Genomic DNA, 25425 nt, shown 5'->3' with positions numbered 1-25425 from the left:
AACTCTTTCCTGTCCTTTCAATAACAGAATTAATGTCATGGCTGAGAACAGTTTTAAGTTCCACTGGCAATACTCTCTAGGGCATTCATTAAAACTGTAAGAAAAGTGTGTACATGTGTAACAGGAAAATACTGTTTCGAACGGCCCTTCCTACACTTCTTGAGGCAAAGCATCATGCTGTGATTGCTTCACACTACATGACCATATACATGCATGTTCAAACCAGGTCCATGCATATGGTGTTGGGAGGAAGGGAAAGGGGTAACAGAAATGAAGAGTCTCTGAATACAGAAAGTCTTTAAAATAAGAGAATAGTAAGTGATTCATCACACTGTGTGTGTGATTGGGGCCTTTAAGAAGATGCTTGTGATCTGATCTTATATAAATGTGCCAAAGGCAATGTCTGAATGTAGACTTCAAGTACAAGATAGTTACTATTTGTGGTCCATCTGTGATTAACACTTTGGCAAACTGCACAGGGAGGTTGTAGAGGAAAAAACACAGGTGACAATAATAAAGGAATGAGTTGGAGGGTAGGGGGTGAGGTCAGGTGGGGGGTCAGCTAGATGGGGCTAAACTTTACCATCCGCCTTTTCCTGGCACACAGCGCTATCATCTGCAAAACTTCTGGTGCCTGAAATGTTACCATAGTCAAATATGGGCCCTTCCAGCAGAGTCACAATATCCATCCGGTTCACTTTAGTCAGGACCGTCGTCAGTGCATCCGCTAAGAAAAAAATTTAATTAACTTAATTTTATATGGTTAAGAAAGATATTATAATAACATCACAGTATAAAAAAGAAAGCAAAAGAAAGAAAGAAATAATAAAATAAAAAAACAGGCTAGGAGAGATGGATAGAAATTGATTCTCACTTGTAGCGTTTTTCCCATCCCGACTGACCCACTTCTTAAGGAGCATAAAGCTCTGGGCTGTGAGAGAGTTTGGGTTCTCTGTGCGAATATGGTTTATCTCATCTACAGAAAAATTCATCTCTCGAGCCAGCTCTATAGAACAGTAAAACACATCATATTATAACTAGCATCATATAACTAGCACCGTCTCTGCACAGACAGTTAGTAAAAGGAAGACAGATGTAAAGACAAATTAGTAATAAAATAAAAAATGCTAAAACTTTTTTAGCCCTCCAACATTTGCTGTGCTCTGAGTTTGTTAAGAATTCCTGTTTCTGACCTTGAAGTAAACACTTGAAAATGTAATCAGAATCAGATATTTAGTGAAGTAATATGTTGTCAGATGTGAAGAATTATGAATGTAAAAATCGGAATAAAAAATGATAAATCCAGGACTGCACTGCAATAACACACACAGGCACAAGAGGGCACTGCAGCAGAGCAGTGTTGAGGATTGTTTCCCTTTGATTATTAGATATCAAATTATCATTTGAAATCCTACTTAAATATTTCAAGTTTCAAAAGGACAAAAATAAATAATTAGCACAATGTTAAGTGCAATGCAAACTCTGTCATAATTTGTCAGTCATAGTGAGTCTCACCTGTCCAGCTCAGACCCAGGTGATCAGCCACAATGGCCATACGAAGGTCTGTTCTCTCACAGGGACTCTGTGGACCTGTCAGGACATACAGAACATTACACACATGTTACTTATTCACTTCAAATGAAAAATCCAGATGACTTCCTTCTTTTCTGGCCAAAACAAGGAAAAAATGAACAAAACAATTTTTCTGCAACAGAGGCTATGTACAGGAGTGGAAAAACCAAGAGATGTTTTTAGAATAGTACTGTGTTTGGCTAGAAAAGGAAGAACAGACAGATGGTGAACTACAATGTTCCAGCTACACAGTTGGTGCTCTGATTGTATATGTAAAACCAATTTTCCACAGAATCTATGCAGGCAATAACTATGAGTTTATACAATGGTATAAAAAATGAAAACAAAATATTAACAAAAAATAGATTTTGTTGAGATGAGGCATGCAGACAACATAGTATTGTACATTTTATCTAACAAAGTTCACAAACAATGAAGCAGATATAAATTCCTCAACAACGTTCCTTTAACCAACCCAGCACAGATACACTGTTCAGTGCCCCACCCCTTATTATGATAAATTATTTGTGGAAGGTAGGGGAGATCTGACAGGGACAGATACAGTACGGTACAGTCACACAGCACAGTGATGAGAGAATGACAAGAATGACAGCTATTGTTCACGCCACAGGCAATCCAATCAGTCACAAAGGCTCATGCAACTAAGGATCAAGTAAAGTTTTCAATAAAGTTTTACAAACTAGGCTTGATCTCCGCGACGGGGGGCGACCTGCGAGCCCCTTCGTTCTTACTGCCCTCCTTCCCTCCTCCAGTCCGCTTACTCCTCCTCCTCTCACTGCCCGCTGCCCTTGTGACCTTTGTCCTCGAGGGTGTGACCCTTCGGGAGGAGCCAGCGGAGAGGGAGGGCTGGGACTGAGAGGGGTCCGATAGTGAGGTGCTTCGTGATGTGCTGCTGTCCTCCTCCGATTGCGACTGCTCTCCCTGTGTCTGTTTCTCCTCGTCTGAAAGTCGTTCAGCCACCTTTATTGCTTCTCCGCTAACGTTCTTTAAGAACTCAATTGACTGCCTACACACCTCACTAAAGTTGCCTCTACCTGCCTCGCTAACCGAAACACCGGAAGCACCAGATGACCTCTCTTTGAAAGGCAGCCTGGAGGGAACTACTGGTCGGACTAATCTCTCTGAGTCTGTGGGCTTACTTAACCTTGGAACTACCTGAGCTGTGACAGCTGAGTTAACTGCACCATTTCTTTTGATGTCCTTGACAGGAATTCTAGACTTGGGCTCAGGCGTTATGGATGCGGGATCCACTTTCCTTGCCTCTGGCCTCACAACCTGCTTGGGCTTCTGCTTTCCTGAACTGTGTGTGTTAAAACTGAAACCTGCTGCCTTGACTGGGAGTCTAGACTTTTGCTGCCTGTTCTCTGAGACTACTTTAGCCTGATGACTTTGAGTGCTAGCTTTCTCAAGCCTTTCCACAGACTCCCTACAAAACTGAGCTTCTATTCTACTAGCTTTCTGTAAGGTGGGTTCAGAAGATGACTGCAAATTGAAAACTACACTACCACACTGGATGTAGTTGGCCTGCACATTAGAGCACTCTAAGTTATTGTTGTTATTGTAGTTTTCTGAGGGGTAATCTTTTCTGCCGGTTGGGGAAGAGTTAGTGCTATCAAAGTGACTTTCAGCTAATTGAGACTCCAAGCTAATGTATTCCGGCATCTGACTGTCTGAGGACTCAGTTTTAACATCAGTCAGTTCAGCTGAGCCAGGGTCTTTCTTTATAGTAATGGAAGCTGCGATGCCCATCTTAATGGGGGTGCGTAATTTGGGGTCGACCTTGGAGGCTGTGACAGTGCATGAGGTGGTGTCAACGGATGGAGGTGCGTCCAGGCAGTCAGCACTGCCCTGCACTGTGCTGCCTCTGGATGGTGTTATATCTGTGGTTTCCTCTACCTTCCCCTCTACAGCTCTTTCCCCTGCCTTTGAGTGAGAGGTGACTACCCCCGCACTCCTGCCCCCTTTCCCCTTGTCCCCTGACTGCCCATCTGATGTATGCTCACCAATCTGGAAAAACTGAAGTCTCTCTTCAACAAAGTCCCTCTTGCTCATGTCAATAGCACCACTGCGGGTCATCTCAAACATCTTGCCCTCATGGAAGGGGAAAGGGTTGGGCTCACTAGTTGGGGTGCTCTCATCTGTTGGGGTTCTTGCTGGAGTGGTATCCGGCGTGGTTGCTTGCGATTTGTCGTCCACTGACAAAGTACAGGGCTTTGGATCTTCGTCTTTGTTTTTAGCATCAAAAGCTCCCTCCTCTCCCACATTGCCAGACCATGGATCGAAATCCAAGCCTTTAGTAGCCACAGTTTTAAAGGTAGTGTTTATGCCCTCCTCTAGTTGGTGCTGGAAATAATTGTCTGCAAAACCTTGTCTATCAGGGTGTCTTCCCTCCAAAGAATAGATTTTATCCTCTTTCCCATTGTCTGATTTTTTCCCAGATGACCTCTTTATTTGTGCCTTTTCCCCTGTTTCCTCATTTGGCGTGCTCTCCTCTTCAATCACTTCAAGTTTACTCTGGCTGAAAGACCGATCTCCTGCTTTTCCCTCATTCGACATGCTGGATGTTTTAGGGTCACTCAGTCCATCATCCTCATCTTGTAGGTCATACCCATCAAGAGAATCTATCTCAGTGGCATCTGTATCATGGGAAAATTCAGCAGTTGTTGCTAAAGAGCAATCAGTGATAGATTGATCATTTCCATTCTGTTCACATTCTACCTCTTCTCCTTTCACAATGCCATTGATACCTGACTCCTTGTGATGTGATCCGTTTCTCTCTGGTTTCCTAGGCTTAACACGTTTCTCGCACTCCTCAGCCATTTTGAAGGTATACTTCTTAAGGGGGGCAGGGTGAAAAACAGATTCATCATCACTAGAGTCACTGTTGTCAGCTCCAGGTGGGAGAGGGGAAGGAGGCTGGACTCTGATTACTGGCTCTGCAAGCAGATGCCTGTCATGTTCCTCTTGAAGGTTTACCTCTATCATCTCTGTTTCTGCTTCTGAGGAAGGACATGACCCCCTCTTTTCAGGGTCACCATGGTCAGTCTCTAAAGGTGGTGGTGGAGGGAACTCGATGTAAGCTATGCGTTTGTCTTTTGATCTTTTTCCAGACGAGTCTTGTTTTCTTTTTGAAGACTCTGATGATTGAGTGGCAGTTTTGGCTTTTTCTGCTGGTAATTCCTTGAAAATGAATGTCTTAGGCTGCTCCTCTTCCTCAGACTCCTCTGGGATTGGGCTAGGCATGCTAGCCATGGAACCAATGACAGGCTCTGGAGCCCTGGAGTTCAGGTCGTAGCTGACCTCCTCAGAGGTAGGTGTTTCAGGAGTTACCGGACTCTTCCCTGAACTGTCTATGAATGTCACCTGTTCTAATGTGTCATCTTCAGGGCTTCCCTGTGGAGATGGCGGCTGTTTCTGTTTAACAGAATAAAATGCTCCACGTGTTTCATGCACTGTCCTGCTCTCATGGCTTACTACTTTTTTGTATGTGCTCAGCTGCCCAGTAGCTGTTTCTTTCTCATACTGTTTACCTACTTGAATGCTGACATACACAGGAAGAGGTTTAATGTCCGCAGTGACACCTGGGGTCACTTTTTCAATATATTCAACTTGGTTATCATCAACACCATTACAGACAATATTAACAATCTGCCTGCTAGAATCTGAGTTCACTACAGATGACAATTCACTAGGTGATTTGTTGGCACCTGAATTAGGGTGCTGTCTATTTCTGGCTATGTGAGACCCTGTTCTTTCAGATTTAATGGAGGAATCTAACTTTAAAGTACTACTTTGATGATGGTCTATAAAACTAGATGACACCCTAACAGGAATTTGTGATTCCGAGTTTTTTTTTAGAGCACTATTGCATTTTTCAGCATTACCAGGGTCTTCTCGAATGACCAACTCTGTGTAAATGATCTTTTTAGTTGTTTCTTCTTTTGTGGTATTTCCATCACTTAATGAGTGCTGCTCATTCTGTGAGTCATCTTTTTGCCTATCATGCACTAGGGTATGGGTGAGCTTTGTCTTTTGGCCTTTCAGTTGCCCATTGCCATGGTTTTCCCAAGTTTTGTATATTTTCCTGTCTTCATTGACAATTTGCTCCTTGCTGTAAATATTTTGGTGATGGTTTGGTGAAGAGCTATCTGACCTATTTCTCTGTCTGTCACTCTGATTTTGGGCAAATGCTTGAGCCTTTCTAACATTATAACTATGGCCAACCTCACTATCTTTTTTGGGGCTTCTCTGACTTTCTGAAGACTCTGTTGACTTTGGGAGATTCCCCCCCGCAAAAACTTGGTAAACAGGTAGCTTACTTTCCTGCAGCTTCCTTACGGGTGATCCTGAAGTTTGTCCCCATTGTGGACCTTTATCTTGTTTCTGGGCCTCTGATTCAAATTTCATTCTTACTGAGCTAACCTTAGATGATGAGGGTTGGAAATATTTAGATGATTCACTTGCACTGCTAGCAGATGAGCAGTCCCCCTTTTTTGGGTCATCATTGTATTGAAGCAAGACCCGTCTTTCAGGACTACTTGGCAGACTGGCACATTTTCTGTCATGGGAACCATACTTATCCCTAAACCTGTCTCTGCTCCAGTCCTCTCCAGTCCCTCCATTTCTATGAACTGACCTCTCTGGGCTACTACAAGTTGAGCTGGGCCCAGAACGAGTCTCCCTTGCATCTTGTCTGCGATGCTTCTCAGGGGACTGAAGCTCATCATTCAGTTTTTCAGTTTTATCACGAAAGAATTGTGAGACTTCACTAAGTTTTTCCTCTGCCTCTTTGACAGTTCGGTCTACCCTGTCCTCATATTTTTGCTTCTCTCTGCTTTTATTCTGCCCATCCTCAGAAACTCTCATCCAAATAGACCTTTTTGGACTGTCAGGATCAGAAGCATACTGCAACAAAGTGAGTTTGTCATAATTGTCATCATCTGATGATCTACCTGACCTATCAGGCTTTAGCATGAATTCTCTAATTGAGCCACTCTGTGTTCCCTCACCATAGTATCGAGACCTGTCAATCACAGATTCGTCTGAGTCTGAATGGGACGAGTCAAATTTTTCTGACAGGAGCATTTTTTCTGAAAACTTGTATGATTCTCCCCTAGTTTCGGATGATTCATCATCATGGTACTCCACTGACTGCTGACTAAGCAATTTCAAGGTCTTATCATTGTCCACAGAGACAGGCATGTGTATTCTGGAGTCCAGATAACAAGGAAGAGATTCTTCAGCTTCTATGTTGTTTTGTTGCTCATTGCCCATCCTATTTTGTATTTCTTTCATACCACTTTTGCCCTGAAATATGTACATTTCCTTCTCAGGGTGATTTTTTGTTTCTCTGATAATTACTTCAGTTGGTTCAGCTTTGTTGCCTTTCTCGATGTGAACCTCAATGATGCGCTCGACTTTAGGCATTGGGTCTAGAGGCCTAACAGATGAATCTGCCCCTTCACTGTTGCTTTTGTGCTCAAACAGGCCTGTTAACTCTCTGGATGGATCCTTTCCAGACTGGAAGGCCTTCATTATGTCTCGTACAGACATAGTTTCCTCCATCCTCTCAGATACAGCCTCTTTAGCAGGAGGTTTGTGGTACACCATTCTTGTAGTTGTTGTTATGTGAGTTTCCTCTTTGACCCGCATGCCTTTGCCCATCACATCATCCTCTGCATTGACTCTGGCTTGATAAGCTTTAACTCTTTCTTTGATGGACCCACCAGGTGATCGGGGCTCAGTGTCTGCACACCGGAGTGGAGGCTTTGTCATTCTAGCGTCTTCCAATGCTGGGTCCTTAGGATCGTCTGGATGCTCATAGCTCCGTATGACATGTACAACCTCAGTGCGTGTTTCAGTGATGACAGGGGGAATCTCCTGAAAGAGGCCCTTGGGCCCCATTCCCTCTGCACTTTGGGGAGCTGAGGGGGTTCTCTCACTGCGAGTCTCAAACCCACTGTCAGAAAGCGGACTCTTGTCTTGGTCATGGGAGACGTCATCGGGAGAGTCCAGTGCGATTTCAGGACCAAACAATGCATCAGCTAGCTTTGAAAGTTCTTTTTCTGAAGGTGAAGGGCGCATGTTAGTTGGAGGCATTTTGAGCTTGTTCTCCTGCAATGCCATTGCAGGTTTCAGGACACGTTTCTGTTTCTCCTCTCCTTCTCTCCTTGCTTCCTCAGTTCTTTGTTTTGCCTCGGCTATTTTAGAAAGAGAGCTTGTACCAATGTCATTAGTTAGGTAATCAACAACTTTAGCAAGGTTAAAATCTCTGTCAGACACTGGTTTTGTTTTCACTTGAGGGGCTAATGTTTCATATCGAGGGGGGCATCTCCATTCATTTTGTTGATTATCATCTATGTCATCCTCTGGGACATCTTCTGTTTTGCTGTTTTTAATATTTGCCTTACTCTCTCTCAAAACATCCTTGCTAAGAATTTCACTGACTTTGACCAGGTCCTGTTTTACCTTCTCTACGATCTTGAAAGGCTCCTCATCGTCCACTTTATGTTCCTTAGAGTGAGAATGATAACCTTTGGAGCTTGAATTTGTATCAGTTTGTAAAATTGCAGACATTCTGATTAGGTCCTCCTTCATGTCAGCAACATCTTTTAGTATTTCCTGGCTGTTAGACAGAGGGGATGAAGAGGTAGCAGATTTTAGTGTTACTGGGGACATGTGCAGGGGAGTCTTGACAGGAGACAGAGTTCTGGCAAAAGAGGACTGAGTCTGGGTATTAACCTCTTGGGGCGTGGCCTTTCTGGGGGACAGAAGAGCAGCTGTTGACTTGGAGACTTCAGGGAGCTTTTTAAACTGGTGTTCTGGTAAGACATTTATAACAGAATATACAGGAACTGTAATAGTGCTGGAAGTTACAGATGTGGTAGAATTGGGAGGGGATCTGAGGGAGGCATACAGTGAGTTGGACGCAGAGGAACGAATAGACTGGTAAGAGGATGAGGGAGTGGAGGACACTGACTTTAGTGTGCCGTAGCCAGCAGAGCAGGAATTAAATGTTTTTTCCACTTCATCAAAGGCTGCATTCACATTTGTTGTTGCTGCATTTGTTGTGGCTTGAATTCTTTCCTGCAGGGTGCTGGTTAGATGGGTTGTTGGGGAGGAGGAGCGATATTTGGTTGGGGAAACTGTTCCATTGATCAGCGCAGCTGCTGTAGTGGCTGAGCCGGATTTCAATGGTGAGGAGAGGGACGACAGGAATCCTCTGGCAGAGGCATCAGTGTTGGTTCTGATGGAGGAAAAGCCCGGGACAGTTTTAATGGGGGAGCAGGTTGCTGGAGGGTTTGAGGTTACAACAGACTTGTATGGCAAACTTGAGCTGTAAATGTTTAGTGAAGACTTAGGTGAGGCCGGAGGGGTCATAGAAATGGAGGATCTTTCCAGCAAGGTCCCACCAGATGGTACCGGAGAAGTCCTGGCTGTGAGCCCTGTGAGGCCTTTAAGTGAAACTGGATCAGGGGAACTCTTCCCTGGAGAGGACAGAAGGGTGGGGGAGGCTTGGACTGGATACTGAGCACCTTGAACTACAGTCTTTATTGGTGAGGAGATTGTTCTGTAGGATCGAATCGGTGATGCAATGTCGCTGGCAGATTTGATGGAAGATGCTGGTGAACCTCCAATGATGGATTTGATGGGAGAAGCAGAGTTCACAGACCACACCGACCTCAGTGGGGAAGCTGAGGGGGTGTTGGATGAGGAACTCGAGAGGGAGCCAAAACCAGACTTGGTCTGGCTAGGGACATTGACGGGAGAGCTTGTCGCCCAGGCCTGGTAGGTGCGCGTCGTAAAGACAGGCTTGTAAGCGTAGCCAGAAGACTGCGGCGTGGTTTTTGGAGTGGTGTTATGGCCTCTTTCAGCTGTTTCTAGCATAATCAAATTAATAAAAGTAAACAGAAATAGTTAAATAAGAGAGAAAAGAGAAACAAGATTTAGTCAGGGGATAAATCCAGAAACAACCAGTAGTGAAAATACTGAAAGTGTGGAGGCTTTTGACAATGGAAAGCTAAGTGAAAAAAATAAAGTAATTCATGCCTGTGATAAATGGGTGGAGATGCAAAATGATGGTAAAATATCAGCCACTTAAATAAGATAACAAGCTCTAAATATTCAGAAAATATGTTCAGATTTTAAGTGGAAAACAATTAATAGTCTCTCCATTTATGCTTAGGAATGTCATAAGTACCGGTGCTACGTAAAGAGTACACTTATGGCGCTTTTCCACTACACAGTACCAGCTCGCCTCGGCTCGACTCTGTTTGGTTTTCCACTGTGTAAAAGTTGTACCTGTACCTGCTTCCAGGTACTTTTTTTCGTACCACCTCCGGCGAGGTTCTAAGCGAGCTGAGGCGATACTAAAATGTGACGTGAAAACACGGCAGACTGCTGTTTGGTCAGAGAGAATCGTCACTATTCACTGCGTCATCATTGCACGCGCCAGACGGAGTATCCTGAATAAAAAACAGCAAAAACAAAAACAAAAACATCCAAAAACAGCATACACTCGATTTCCTCCATTGTCCTGTGTGTGTGGGTAGCGGGTGTCTCTCGCGCGTCTCGCGTAAAAGATTAAGTCACGGCAGTTTCCTGCGGCGTCGCTATGACGACCAGGTACTATTGTGGAGGTACTATCTGCAATGGAAAACGGAGCGAAAAGCGAGCCGAGCTGAGTCGAGTCGAGTTGAGCTGGTACTGGTAATGGAAACGCGCCATTAGATTCAGTCAATAGGATTTATGTCAAACTAGATCTGTGCATTAGGCCTTAGTAATTTTTAAATTACAATCGCTACTATATATATATATATATATTTTTTTTTTTTTTTTACAATGGCATGCCATTGTTTTAAATTAATATTTACATTAATAATAAAAACATAAGCAACATGGCTCAATCTTAAGTATATCAAGCGACGAGAATACTTTTTGTGCGCAAAAAAAACAAAAATAACGACTTTATTCCACTATTCATTTCATTCTCTCTGGGCCTCGAGTTGGTTCACGTAGTGTTTTTGCGCAGCGCGTCTGTGTTGCACGTCACCACGTAGGCTCACTATCGGCCGACGCTGGTCATGTGTGTGATGCCTGTCACGTACAAAACTGACGCGCTGCGCAAAAACACTACGTGAACCAACGATCTCTTTAATAACTTTTCTGGGCCAGCAAGTTTCAGTCCCTTAGAAGCCTATGGAGAAGTGATCCAGCTGTCAGATTTCAACACAACTTAATTTGTGTTCCGAAGATGAACGAATGTCTTACGGGGTTGGAACAACATGAGGGTGAGTAATTACTGACAGAATTTTCATTTTTGGGTGAACTAACCCTTTAAGAAACAACACACAACCAGAGTGCTGTTTTCCTGAATACCATGACGATTGAAAACCGACACACTGATTTTATAACAGTTCAATAAACAAATAGTTAAAATGAAGTCACTTACATTTTAGACGCAATGACTGTTTTTGTTCTGTTTCAGCAGCGAAAATAGTTCCAAACAAAGATCACAGCAGAACCATCTCACAGGAACACTCAGCCGTGTTTCATTACTGAATGATTCCGATTTTTGTACGAATCAGTTGAGTCAAAGATTCAATTACCTATTCATAAACTGCCTCATTCTCAGCCGCTTGAACGAATCGTTTGAATTAAGGACTCAATGACTAGCTCATTAAGACAGTCGCCTGCCGCCACCTACTGGCGGTTTAGTTTCAAAGTATCATTCTTTTCAACATTCCTTATTTGTATATTCAAAAAGATATTTAAAACAATCTCGTAATCTCATTTAATACAGTTGTAATTTTTCTATGTAAATTATTTAATTTGATTGGAAACAGCCTAGTGTCTTATTATTCTAATTGAATGTATTGATCAAATTTAAGAATTTGAAATGAAAGATGGAGCATACATTAAATAAAATTAGGGGGAAAACTGCCCTTTATAAATGTAAAAAAAAGTTATTCTGATAAGAGTGTTTTCCAACAGTGATGTAATGAAACATTGACAATTTAAGTTTGAAGGGAGTAAAGCCTCTGTTTAGGCTATTATGTAATTTAGCCAAATGAAGAACTTTTATTTTAAATAAATGTTAATTTTAAATCAGCCTACTTCAGTGTGATATTTTACCATATTATCATGCCTAACACTGAGAATTTTAATAATTTTAATTTGATGATCAGATGCAGATATCTAAATCAAAGAATATCATAGGTTTGGGTGGTTGGATTATTTATTTTTAACAGCGGATTCGGGTGACTCAAAGTGCACCAGATTAATGAATTTATATTTAAAATGTACAACATTTTCTTTCGGGGGGCCATGCCCCCGGACCCCACTAGAGGTACCGAGCTCCACCCATAAAAATACTGTGGGAAACACAGTAGGCTATATGATGGTCTACGAAAAATACAAATTTAATGATCTTATTACTAAAATACATGATCAGGATTTTACCACCTCCGCCTCGTTTTGAGCCAGGATAAACCCTGTATATATATAAATGCCATCGTTTTAAATTTAAATTTACATTAATAATTACATTTTAAAATAAAGGAGTGTGTTACATAGCCTATTAGTTAAATAGTTATTAATACTTTATAAATCTGACCAATTACAAGGCAGTTTTAACAAGTTACAAAAAAACATCCTAAATAAATGAATAATGGCGCTTTTGCACTACACAGTACCAGCTCGCCTCGGCTCGGCTCGGCTCGGCTCGACTCGACTCGACTCGCCTTTGTTTGGTTTTCCACTGTGTAAAAGTTGTACCTGTACCCGTTTCCAGGTACTTTTTTTCGTACCACCTCCGGCGAGGTTCTAAGCGAGCTGAGGCGATACTAAAATGTGACGTGAAAACACGACAGACTGCTGATTGGTCAGAGAGAATTGTCACTATTCACTGCGTCATCATTGCACGCGCCAGACGGAGTATCCTGAATAAAAAACAGCAAAAACAAAAACAAAAACATCCAAAAACAGCATACACTCGATTTCCTCCATAGTCCTGTGTGTGTGGGTAGCGGGTGTGTCTCGCGCGTCTCGCGTATAAGATTAAGTCATGGCAGTTTCCTGCAGCGTCGCTATGACGACCAGGTACTATTGTGGAGGTACTATCTGCAATGGAAAACGGAACGAAAAGCGAGCCGAGCCGAGCCGAGTCGAGTCAAGTCGAGTTGAGCTGGTACTGGTAATGGAAAAGCGCCATAAGTAAGCAAGTGGTAAAATATTGATATTGAGTTCCATGGCTTTTTATCATGACCAATTACAAGAACTGTCAATAAAACAAGCAAGTTCTTTTGAAAATAACACAATAAATAACAATAAAACATAATGATGGGTTTATTCAAAAACACACCAGGCAATACACAACCTGTGTAGACAATGTGGTAGCAAATCATATAAAATGTCAAACAATGGAAAAAACAACACACTACAAAGAAAATTTTTTTTTTGAAAAAAGCAAGCAAACAAATGTAATTGTTTATGACTAATGTACACAAACATGATATACTGGCAGTTCTGTTTTCGAAAATGGTGAGATATGAGATTATTGTGCCTTCATATATATGCCTGTATCAGATGCCTATGTATGTGTGACATGTATGATTATGTCATGCTGATGTTTCAAGAACAAAGAAAATGTAGGACTCACTGGATGCTGGATCGGCCAGATAGCTGTAGCGCTTTCGCAATGCTAATGAGGCAAAGGTATGTCGTCGATCTTTGTCATTCTGCAATAACAAAAGTAAAAATCCTATGTAAGAACAAAGTGACAAAAATCGTAGTGCAATGATCTTTTAAGTGGCTAATTACTATAATTCCCTTTTGATTGTTTTGAAAGCACTGTATCAATGTTCCTAAATTTGAAGGAATTATTTGATGTGGTACATTTAATTTAGGATATCAGTAAAACACTCCAATTGCTTCAGATTCTGTAAGGAATGTTGTGCTACATTTCACTTTGAAATGCGGTCTCCTGAGAGAGGGTCAACTAGACAAGCACAGCCCATTTGCTAACAGTGTGAAAGGTATTTTCCAGTGAAACTGCCTAATTGCTTCACTTTGAAATAAAATTAAATAAATAAAAATCAAATCTGCAAAAGAGAAATGTGAAAAATGTTTCCAATAAGCCACAAAATAACAATGCTTTAAATCTACTGATAAACACAAAAAGGAGGCATGCACTTGCCTGACCAATGACCTGGTACAAAAGCTTTTGACCAATCACATAAATAAGCGTATGATCACATAAGCACCACACTAAAGTCAAAGGTGGACAAGTTATGAAATATGTACCTCATCATCAGGATCTGACTCCATTTCCTACAATTTCCCACGATGCATTGCAGCAATACATAATGGAGAGGCAGCAGCCGAGGATGGTGAGTATGTGAAGATGGCGTTGAAGGGAGAGGAGTAAGAGAAAGGGAGTTTAAAGATGACAGTAAGGGAATGGAAAAGGTAAAAAATGCAGATGCAGAGAGATTAAAAGAGAGCAAGACAAAAGGAAAGGCAAAATAAAGTTACAGCTAAAGCAGCAACACAAATAGCTCTGTGACAATGTTTAATAGTTGAAGACTCTAGATAACACTAAAGGAAATGTAACAGAATCATGTTCATGTTTGTTCTTACCTTCCTGTGTGTTGGCAGTGTGAAGTTAAGGTTGCAGATTGCACTCTGTGGCAGGCCTTTTGCGCTTTTAGGTTCTCTGAGGAAAGATATTCTCCCACATGGCTCTTGGCCCATATCTCTGACCTACAAAATCCATACACACACATAGAATGACAAAAAATCTTAACATATAACTCCAATCATATCAGTAGCCCGATAAAAGCTGTTTTATTTTATATTGAGCTGAGCTCATGGGATCTGCTATGTTGAGATCACATGACCAGCTGATACTAATTATTTTCTTTTAATTTATCTGGGAACCTTTTACATAATTGTGTGTGAATTTGACCATTCATGCGCAATAAGCTGTAAAACGCAATTGAATTCGGGATTGCATACATCAAGCTTTAGCTGTATGTCTCTCAGCGCAAGCAACAGACTGAGTCATTTTTCGCGGCTTATTGTGATAAATAAAACTCTACGTGTCAATAACTTTAAGTAGTACTGTGAAGTTAAAGACATGTAAGACTTTCGAAAATTGATTTTTGACATTTGTGAATCGATGCAGATTGGCAGAAGAATTGTGATTCATATGTGAATCGATTTGTTCCACCACCCCTAATATATACATATACAGTATATACTACATGCACCTTTAACTTACTTTATATCTTCGATTTTGGCATTTATTTACATTTTAAAATCCAGATTTAACTGTATAGCTGATTTACTTTATTATACTTGTTTAGTGAAATTCTGTATGTGAATCTTTACAGTTTTTTTCAATCGATTTGACATTTCTCCAAATAATTGTGGTTGCTCTCAAAACAATTAAAAGCAAACTAAACACTCTCGTTGGCGAAACAGTCAAATATTCACTGCATTTTATTCTAGTAATACGTTTATCAAAAATAAATATTAACATAAAAACTAATAGTGTGTTCTTTGTTGATTTGATAACAAATTCAGCTATAGATACACAAATACATGAATGAAAAAAAATTTTTCGTGTCCTTCAAAGAATCGTGTGAGAATTCAGTAGTTGTATAGCAATAGAGATTTTTCTCCCCCAAAAATAATAAATAAATAAATAAATAAATAAAACGGCAATTATTGAATCAATTACTTTTTTTTATCTTGCCTCTCATTTACATCTGGCCAGAGAATTTTCACGAGTCTAAATAATCATCCTTGACATGCTTGTACATCAACTTCAATATGGTGGAAGGAACACCAAACAACTACAAAATATCACTTAATTTGCTCCTGATCACCCTGCAGAAAGTGGATTTCACTGAGGGAGTTTAATATGTGTATGGCCCAAAGACAGCATTGTGTGCCACAACACAAGTGTTTGAAATGGCAGCACATACAGTGATGTTGCCTCTTCTATGTCCAGGGACATTGACTGGGGCACAACATTTATATTGAACTCTCTGTCCAGTTTCTCTCAAGGAAAGACCATAATTTATAACATGGTCAATTAGGGTGGCTCTGATTTAATTTGAAACTCGTCTTTACCCTGTCCTTCAACCTCTCTCCTCCCTCCTCTTACACCTTGCTCTCCCCTTCCTCGCATTCCATGTCTTCTTATATTTTCTTCTCTTGCTCTTTCCACTATACCATTGCCCTCCACTCTACCTACCTCTTCTCCCTCTACTCTTCCCTCTTCCCCTTTTTCTACATCCTTAACTCTTCTTGCTCCATCTCCTCTTTCTATTGACCTTATTCACAGCAGAGCCATCTTTGATTTTTAACGGGAATGAAAGTAAGGCTGTGAGGGATAGACATCTCTTCAGTGGGTTGGTCTGTTATTTAATGCGTTTTTGGATTGTTCTGCTGACAAAACACACCAAAAATAATATGACAAAAATAATTGACAAAAAGACAAAAAACCCTGACAATATGAGCTGTGTAAAATTATAAGTGATCTAGGAGCTTTATAAAGCTTTTTACTGCGGATGTCGTTGAAAACACAGTAAGTCTATCCCTCACAGCCTCGCTTTCATACCTGTTATGGCACTGCTCTGAATAAGGTTTATACTATCTATTACTTTTTATTACTTTCTCTTTTTACCTCTTCCACAGTTCCTCTCCTTCTCAATAATGCCCTTCCTCTACCACCTCTTACTCTTACACCTCCTCCTTTTCTCCTTCTCATTCTTCTGAGAATTCTTCTTCTTTCCCCTTTTATAGTTGTTGTAGTTGAGATAGTTGTAAACAATTAGGAAATTTGCATTTCCTGTGAAAATGTTCAGATCACCATTTTAATTGTTTTGAAAGCAGTTATCTGAGTTTGGAGAAATGTGTCAAATCGACTGAGAAAAACTGTAATAGCTGGAAGAATTAGGATGAATGAGCCATTGTCTCTCAAACCTTGATGTTGAATGGGAGTCGGTTCTCTTTGAAGGCATAGAAGTTGAAGATGAGTTGCTGGCCACTCTTTGCCAGAGGAGAGATGTTACCGTAGAAATCTACATGAATGGGCTTACCCTCCAGAATCTGACAAAGAAACAAGGGACAGATCATAAGAAGCTGTACATTTATGTCTTTATATTGTCAATGATTTGTAAAAGAAAAGTGCTATTGTGTTCGACTATAGGAGAATATAAATGTGTGGGTGTTTTTATGAATATGGACTGAATGACAGGTACATGTTCTGTCATGTTTTTTTCTTATGTGTATACATGAATATTCACAAACTCATGATGACTCACTGTTTCCAAACACTGACAGTATGTTCATCGTTAATTATTTATGTGAACGTGTATAGTGTTGTGTGTGTGTGCATGTGTGAAGGCTAGAGTGTGAGTTACAATTGCACACCTCAATGTCTTTGCTTCTTGCCACCTCCTCAAAGTTCTCCTGCTGCTCCAGAGTTTTGTCGACTTTGTCATCAGTCATGCAGAAGCAACGGAGGCGGGACTCTACAGGGTCGATCATTTTAGCAAACACCACAAACTTGGCCAGGTACGGAACACAGATCAGCTCTCGGTACAGCTGAGATGCTAAACCCACCGTCTCACTGATCTGCTGACAGTCTGCCAACCAAAATCTACAGAAAGGAGAGGAGAGGGGGTGGGGGATTGCCTAGAATAAGAAAAATTCTTCCCAATTCTTCTATTTTTCACAAATATTTACAGTTCTTTCGCTGTTACAACTCCACGGGATGAAGAATCTTGGTTCTAAGATGTTTACATGATCTAAGTTATGGAAACAAAAAGTCAGCTGTTTGACACAAACCATTAATGTTTGTACCAGTGGTGCTCACATGTCAGTCAAAATCCCCAAAAAGGCTACAAATCTATTCTAATTGTTTCATAGACAAAAAATGCAAATAACAAAATATGACTATAGAAGCATTTCTTTAGTATAAGACCATTTTTTACATAAATGAATCTTATTAGCAGCTAGTCAAATTAGGAAGATCCCAACATGAACATGTTGCATGACATGCATATTCCCAAAAACAACAAACAAAAATATGTAACGTAAAATAAAATACAACCCAAACTACATTAAATGCAGGGTCAGTGGCAACGAGAATATGCATGGCTTAATTTAGCATATTGCTGGGCTTATGCAGTTTAAGGTAATATCAATTAATGTTAATTATTAATTAATTCATGTTTTATTTTTAAGAACATTATTGTTAGGAACTGACATTCACAAAAAAGTGATTTGCATAATTTAGAGAAATTTGATCAGAAAGATAAGCAGATCCTCACACTATTTATAGAAAAGGTGTCTGTTATTTAATGACCTGATGTGAACCTCTTCTCACTAACTCATTTTTCTAGGCAACAGTCTGCAGTCATATTTGAGTTCAATCAGCATCTGACTTTGCAGATGTGCAGATGAACACGATTAGAATGCTATAAATGAATCTAGGGCACCAATCCTCTACTGTCTCCCACTCTGAAGCACATGATTTGAATCTGCATGTGATAAACTCCAACATCAGCTGAGACTCACCTGGCAGACACATTTGTGGTGAAGGAAACACAGTCTGTGACAAAGGAGAGAGGAGTGGTCCCAGTGATGTCTTCCCACTGTGCAGGGGATGTTCCACCTAAAAAGATGCAACACTTTTAAACACTGTTGTCGGGAATCACTACAGAGCCAGTGATATCTGTTGGGGTATGATACTTAATCATTTATTGGTCCTATTTATTCGATAGCAGTACGGCATTTGATGTCACTTGCAAATGCATGCTTTATCTCAGGGTACGTTTACACGACAACGATATGCTTAAAATTGTCCACCATTGTCAAAACGATCCCCATTCACACGGATCCACGAAAATGACTAAAAACCCTGTATTCTGCTGCTAGGCCATTAGATGGCGATGAAACACTATAGACTGAACAAGTAATACGCATGTGCATGACGTCATCATTTTTGTTTTGTTTTGTTTACATGGGGACCGTTTTCAAAAACTTGCACTTTGAAACCCGTTTTCAAAACTTTGCGTTTTCACGCACCCAAAACACAGTTGTCATGTAAACAAACGGCCAAAACGCATAAAAAGTTTTACGTTTTTAGTTGAAAACCTGCTCTTTTAACTCTGTTTAGCTCTGTATACACTAAAGTGAACCCAAATGTTGAATTTAAATTCAGATGGCGGATCTCAAATCAACGTGCAGTTGTTGTTGCACATTCATTAAGCCATCATGATTCATTTATATTTCTGCTCTCGAATGAAAGAAGCTCTGAAGTTTAAGTTTAAGTTAAGAAGGCAAAATTTAAACCTGACATTTTCAGCCCTATCTCATTTAAAATACACATACATAAACTTTCACTATTCACATGCCTGTGATGCTACAGAGCAGTCTAAGGCAGGGGGCAGGTTCTCCTTTGCGTCCATTAGCAACCGCCTCTTTGCATCTGGGCGGTACAGGGATTGTCATGGTGATGGGCTTGTGAAATTTCCTCCTCCTGGGCTCCACAGTAACAATCGGGCTGAAGGACGCACGGTTACCAGTGATGGTCCACACCATGTCCTCTGGCACTGGCTGTGCCTAAGAGAGAGAAACAGACAGAGAGAAAAGCAGTATTAAGAATAGTAGAAAAAACAGAAGAACATCTATTTGCAGAGCATCTACAGTGTGCAAATTCGTGCATGCATGCTGTGTGTTTGTTGTTCATGTCTCTAGGCATATGCTTCTAACTAATTATCATTAGAATGTGAATAGCTTTTTATTGTTTTAGCCTCCTGACTTGTTCTTTGTGTAATGTATACATTCTCAGTTTCTATGCTATAGTCATGGGTTGTCTCATGTACAATACAACTTTAACATCATAGGATGTCCTATTACTTTATCCTCTACAGTAAAAGACCTGGGTGTTATACTCGATTGCAACCTGTCTTTTGAAAATCATATTTCTTATGTTACAAAAACAGCCTTTTTCCACCTTAGAAACATTGCTAAGCTACGTAATATGCTATCAGTTTCTGATGCAGAAAAGTTAGTTCATGCATTCATGACCTCGAGACTGGATTACTGTAATGCTTTATTAGCTGGTTGTCCTGCATCCTCAATAAACAAGCTACAGTTAGTCCAAAATGCCGCCGCTAGAGTTCTTACGAGATCAAGAAAATATGATCATATAACACCGATTTTATCATCACTGCATTGGTTACCTATAAAGTTCCGTATTAATTACAAGGTATTGCTACTGACTTATAAAGCCCTAAACGGCTTAGCTCCAGTCTATTTAACGGATCTTCTATCGCCCTATAATCCATCGCGCTCTTTGAGATCACTAAATTCAAGGCTTTTGGTCATACCTAGGATATCCAGAACCACCAAAGGAGGGAGAGCATTTTCACATTTGGCTCCAAAACTCTGGAATAGTCTTCCTGATACTGTTCGTTGCTCAGACTCGCTCTCCCAGTTTAAAACTAGATTAAAGTCGCATCTCTTCAGCCAGGCATTCATATAATCCTACAGTTCAAACTACAATCCGGCCTCTATCCAATGCCAGAGGAGAACTGGCCCCCGACTGAGCCTGGGTTCTCCCAAGGTTTTTTTTCTCCATTAAGGCACCTGATGGAGTTTTAGGACACCATTAGGTCACTTGATGGAGTTTTTCGGTTCCTTGCCACTGTTGCCTTTGGCTTGCTCAGTTGGGGATATTTTGGGGATATTTAATTTAATTTTATCAATCAATAAATTCCTCTTGAAACAAACTTTGTTGTATTATTTTAATTTAATACTGTGAAGCTGCTTTGATGCAATCTGTATTGTGAAAAGCGCTATACAAATAAACTTGACTTGACTTGACTTGACTTGTCTGCCAGGAAATGCTTGTTGACCACTGTAAGAACAGAAGGAATAAATGTCCAAAGAATAAATTATATTCTGCTATTTTGTGTGTGTGTGTGTTGGGGGAGGAATATTCTACTACTGTGTGTGAGAGAGAGAAAGAAAGTTCCCAGAGCTCCTTGAGATGACAAGACAGGCCAGTTTTATGTAAACTGCTAAAATTACTTTATCTGAAAAATCATTCAGATCATTTTGTGAACCAGTTAGACAGACTCAGACAAAACAAATCGATCATTGTTTTAGCTTGTAAGTGAGTTTTCATCTACACAAGCTCTTCAACAATATCATATTATATATTCTATAGTAAATATTAAATATATTTACTATAGAAACATAATTTCCGGTTCCTGAAAACACAATTTTAAAATTCCCTTATATTTCCTGTTTTTCCATGACCTTGGAAACCACGTAAAAGTAAAAATTTAGCTTGACTAAATATAATTTGACAACAACCATCTTGATAAGCCTTTATACCTGTAGTCCAACACGAATCTTCTTTGTAAGCGCTCCCTGGGGAAAGGCAGCCTTCACCATGGGAACCGCCTCACTGCTCAGGACTCCGCCCTCAGGTCCCATGTGATCACTTTCTTGCTTGATGCGTGACACCACCGCAAAGTACTGTGGGAAATCTTTTGTGATGATGCGGCAGATACGTTTTTTCTCCAGCTCTACTAGACTGTCCATCTCTGTAATCACATATGAAATCACAAATCAACAAAATCATGAGAATTAAATGAAAGCTCCCCGCGAGGTAGTTTTAGTTATGTCATCAGCTGTTTGTACATTACCCTCATCCATGCCATTGAGGATTGAAGTGAGCTCTGTTACTCTGCAGTCATAATGATGTTCTTTCCAGGTCTCTCCATTATCGCTGCGTAGGACAATCAGCTCTCTCTCCTTTCCCCGCATAGAGCCGAAATGAGGAATTTCTACAATCACAGGCCTGAAAATGAAGTGAAGACAATAAAGGTGTGAACAGATAGTGGAAGTCCAATGCATTCACTAAAACCAAGCACTCAAAACCGGAGAGCAAGATGGAGAATTGCACCATGCAAATTGAAATCAGAACTAATTTAAAGAGAATTTAAGTGATGAAGAGAATTTAAGATGGAAACCCTTATATTATTCAGTCTGAATTAAGTCCCCTTAGAGATTATGTTTTTCATGATTTATCTGCTTTTACTGTGAAACTACAGATATTTTGAGCCACCTCAGAGGAACTCTTACCCCAAAAACTGTGCCCCGGATGGCCCCATCTCCACCAGTCTGCTCACAAGACCCTCCCCCTCCACCATAGGGGGTGGGTACGCCAGGCGGTGGCGCTTTGCTAGGCGGCAGGTGATTCGTGTTGGTGCTGGACACTTCCTGGGTGGAACGATTATGCGCATACCATCATGACGACTTCCTCTCATCGACCCACCCCGAGCGTCCACCATGAAACTCACAAGGAACCTGTAAGAAGAGAATGAAGGAATAATGAAAGAGAGAGAGGGTAGGAAATTAAGAAAGAAAGAGGGACACCACGCTAAAACCACTACACAGACACGAACGAGTGAGAGACGATTCCCATGCTTTGATCACTGTACACCCAACACACGTGGTGAGGGAAGAGAGAGAGCGAGAGAGAAGGGAAAGGTCTAAGCAGAAACAGAAAAGAAGGAGAAACAGTAAGCGAGAACAGACCATTACAGCAAGAGAGATAGAGACAGGAAAAACAATTAAAAAGAGTGACAGTGCTTCGAGCTGTTAAACCTGGCAGCATTTAATCCCTCATTCAACAGCAGCAGAGACACTTAGAAGAAACACAAGGGATTCCTTGAATATTGACTTACCAAAATATTACCACAGTCACTGTACTCATGACTCGGAGTCAAATGCTATCCCGTTTACTGCCAAGATCAATTGTTTCGAAGCAGTGATCAGTGATCAACAGTGTGACCAGAAGCACCTCCACAGGTGGACAGAAAACCCAAAATCCCATTATCTGTTAATGTGAACTGAATGCAATTGTGTGTTTGTCACATGCACATGAGACCCTAACACTGGATGTGGGCTGGGCAGTGCAGCTAAAATGCTAAATTGTGAAATTTTTCAACCTACTGATGATATAAAATATTCCGCTCAAGATTTTGAGATCGGTAAGATTTTGTTTTTGAATTCTCTTATGTTCTCTTATGTTCACCAAGGCTGCATTTATTTGATCAAAAGTACAGTAAAAATAGAAATATTGTGAAATATTATTACAATTTAAAATAAAGATTTTCTATTTTGATATTTTATAAAATGTAATTAAATTTGTTTATTTAAAAATGTTAATTCTTGTGATGGCAAAGCAGAATTTTCAGCAGCCATCATTACGCCAGTTTTCAGAGTCACATGATCCTTCAGAGATTATTCTAATATGCTGATTTGGTGCTCAAGAAACATTTCTTATTATTATCAATGTTAAACACAGTTGTGCTGCTTAATATTTGAGTGAAAACTGTGATACATGAATTTTTAAGATTATTTGAGAAATACACATTTAAAAAGAACAGCATTTATTTGAAATTGAATTTTTTGTAACAAGTCTTTACTGTTATTTTTGATCAATTTAATTCATCCTTGGTGAAGACAAGTATTTAAAAACATTCTTGAAAAGAGTTGAAAAGCTTTTGTACAGTATTGTACTCTGATACATTTGCTCTAAAATGGCTTGAAAGTATGTTTTTGTTGTCAGAGGAACCATTTTCACCAAACATCCAGTGATTCCAACTAAAACTATTTAATGTAGGAACTAAAACGGTAAAGTCAATGATGAAGGCATGTTTTTCACATTATTTTCAATAAATAAATAAATCTCATGGAAGAATGATATTTAATTATTCCCTTTTATATGGGTCAACATAACAATAAATAGTAAAACAAACTGCTAACATATCTATAATAAATATATATTTAATATACGAGATATGTCACCTCAAGAATTCCAGGAACAATATTGAGTGATGACGTAAACAAGTTTTTGAATTAGAGTAAACTTTAAATCAAGGACACTATTAACGCTCTCACACTCACAAGACAAGGACAATGTCTAATGGTGTGGACTAACCGTGCCACCATCATTGTGAAATTCAGAATTAGTATTTTAAATCATCAGCAAAATTATCACAAATACACTGTTGCATTTCAATATATTGCCCATTCCTAGTGGAAAAAAAATTATGCAGCTTTAACAGGTGATTTCACACTGAGAAGTGAAGAACATGACAAAAACCTCCCTTTCATCACTAATTTTCTAATGTGCTGATGGTGGTAGTGCTAGTGTGTGTAATGAGTGATCTGCAATTTATTTTAGAAATGTGCTGAAGTTGCTGATCTCTGAATGTATGTGAGGTCCATTTTCCACAGACCGGCTATTCACACACCCAGTGTGGAGGAGCGCTCACACAGATGAGGAGATAAAACAGGGAATAAAACACCAGAGAACAGGAAAGAGATAAAGAGTGACAGAATACAGGAGAGAACAGATGAAAAATATAGGGAAAAGAAAGGACAGAAAGCTATAGAAAGAGTGATGTCACCGGACTCAGTTTTCACCTGGAGTCATACTGAGGAAGCGGGGAGGAAGGGCTGCAAAAGGAAAATTAACAAAAAGAAAAAAAGAACAGAAAGCAGGAGGTAAACATAAACAACATTCATTATTACAGTTGTTGTCATGGTAAAACAGCTGACATACAAGTAAGCAAATCAAAAATCAAAAATCAGATCTTATGTGCAATGCAGAAGAAAGTGTGTGCGTGGAGTGGGGGGGAACCTAAAGGAAAACAAAATGTGCTTTATGCGAACAACTCAATGAAGTCAATGAAAAGCTTTTTGCATGCTTGCCCAAAACAGCATCATGTTTGCAGATTGGTTGGGTTAAATCATCTTCCACCAATCATAAATGGTATCATTATAATACACTAATGAAATGCTCGGTCCCCCCCTTAGAAAAAATAGGTGGTTAAAAGTAGGGAGTCAAGTTTTTGCATCGAAATGAATGGACAGAATTGCCACTACTGGAAATGACTACACCTTTAAACTCTCATTAATAAAAGAAAATTCTACTGTGAAATAAGGGGGGTTGAGCACTGCCGTTCAAAAGTTATAGGTCAGTAAGAACTTTCTTTTTTTTTTTTTTACAAATTAAAACTTTGCATTTAATTGATTAAATGTGACAAAGACATTTATAATGTCACAAAATATTTCAATTTCAAATAAATGTTGTTCTTTTGAATTTTCGATACATAAAAAAAACCCTGAAAAAATATGTATTATGGTTTCCACAAAAAATATTAAGCAGCACAAGGACAATATAATGCAGAAAACTGAAGCAAAGCAGCTAAAAAATCAGCTTTGCCATCACAGGAATACATTTAATTAATATGTAAATTATAAAATTGCATTATATTATATTTTAATAATTCATTTTAAATTGTTTCACAATATTACTGTTTTTCCTATAATTTTAATCAAATAAATGCAGCCTTGATGAGAATAAGAGACTTAAATAAAAATAAATAAAAATTAATTAAAAAAATCGCACCTGACCCAAACTTTTGAACAGTATTGTATAATAAACATCATATTTAATCAAAATATAATAATGTCGTGGCTACTAATGTGTTTGCATCCTTTAAAATCGTGTTAAACAATCTAAACACAAAAACGTATTCTTACCCAGAGTGCACGGGACTGCACGCAGTGTTGTGTGAGTTGTCCACTGTGTCAGGGGTCCAACTGTACCGCCGCATACACTCATTGTTGTATTCACGAGTCACTGCAAGGTGCTGTAAACACATCCAAACATAATGATATGGGGTCAGGAAAGTTGCTTACCCCCTTTCAAAAGGTGTGTGCAGG

The 25425-nt window shown here is 39.8% G+C and overlaps 1 protein-coding gene across 31 annotated transcripts in view; it reads right to left on the bottom strand.

Annotated features, from left to right (window-relative positions):
• The window catches only part of ank3a (ankyrin 3a), a 122725-nt gene that overhangs the window by 16106 nt on the left and 81194 nt on the right, over positions 1-25425 (bottom strand). For 23 of the 31 annotated variants that reach the window (XM_082144042.1, XM_082144048.1, XM_082144057.1 and 20 more), the window contains 16 exons: positions 25243-25352; positions 24121-24153; positions 21769-21993; positions 21330-21484; positions 21016-21227; positions 19026-19233; positions 18187-18283; positions 17038-17266; positions 16588-16713; positions 14233-14355; positions 13897-13923; positions 13253-13331; positions 2274-9473; positions 1516-1590; positions 875-1006; positions 584-727 (listed from right to left, as the gene is read on the bottom strand). In XM_082144042.1, the coding sequence (XP_082000168.1) occupies positions 584-727; positions 875-1006; positions 1516-1590; positions 2274-9473; positions 13253-13331; positions 13897-13923; positions 14233-14355; positions 16588-16713; positions 17038-17266; positions 18187-18283; positions 19026-19233; positions 21016-21227; positions 21330-21484; positions 21769-21993; positions 24121-24153; positions 25243-25352 (9175 nt within the window). The remainder of the gene's footprint in view (positions 1-583; positions 728-874; positions 1007-1515; positions 1591-2273; positions 9474-13252; positions 13332-13896; positions 13924-14232; positions 14356-16587; positions 16714-17037; positions 17267-18186; positions 18284-19025; positions 19234-21015; positions 21228-21329; positions 21485-21768; positions 21994-24120; positions 24154-25242; positions 25353-25425) is intronic. The other 8 variants (XM_082144058.1, XM_082144046.1, XM_082144069.1 and 5 more) reach the window with 6 other exon arrangements.

The sequence above is a fragment of the Leuciscus leuciscus genome (genome assembly GCF_965113295.1).
Source record: "Leuciscus leuciscus genome assembly, chromosome: 17".
Taxonomy (NCBI): Eukaryota; Metazoa; Chordata; class Actinopteri; order Cypriniformes; family Leuciscidae; genus Leuciscus; species Leuciscus leuciscus.
The sequence above is the reverse complement of the archived record's forward strand: the minus strand, read 5'-3'. Positions and strand labels throughout refer to the sequence as shown.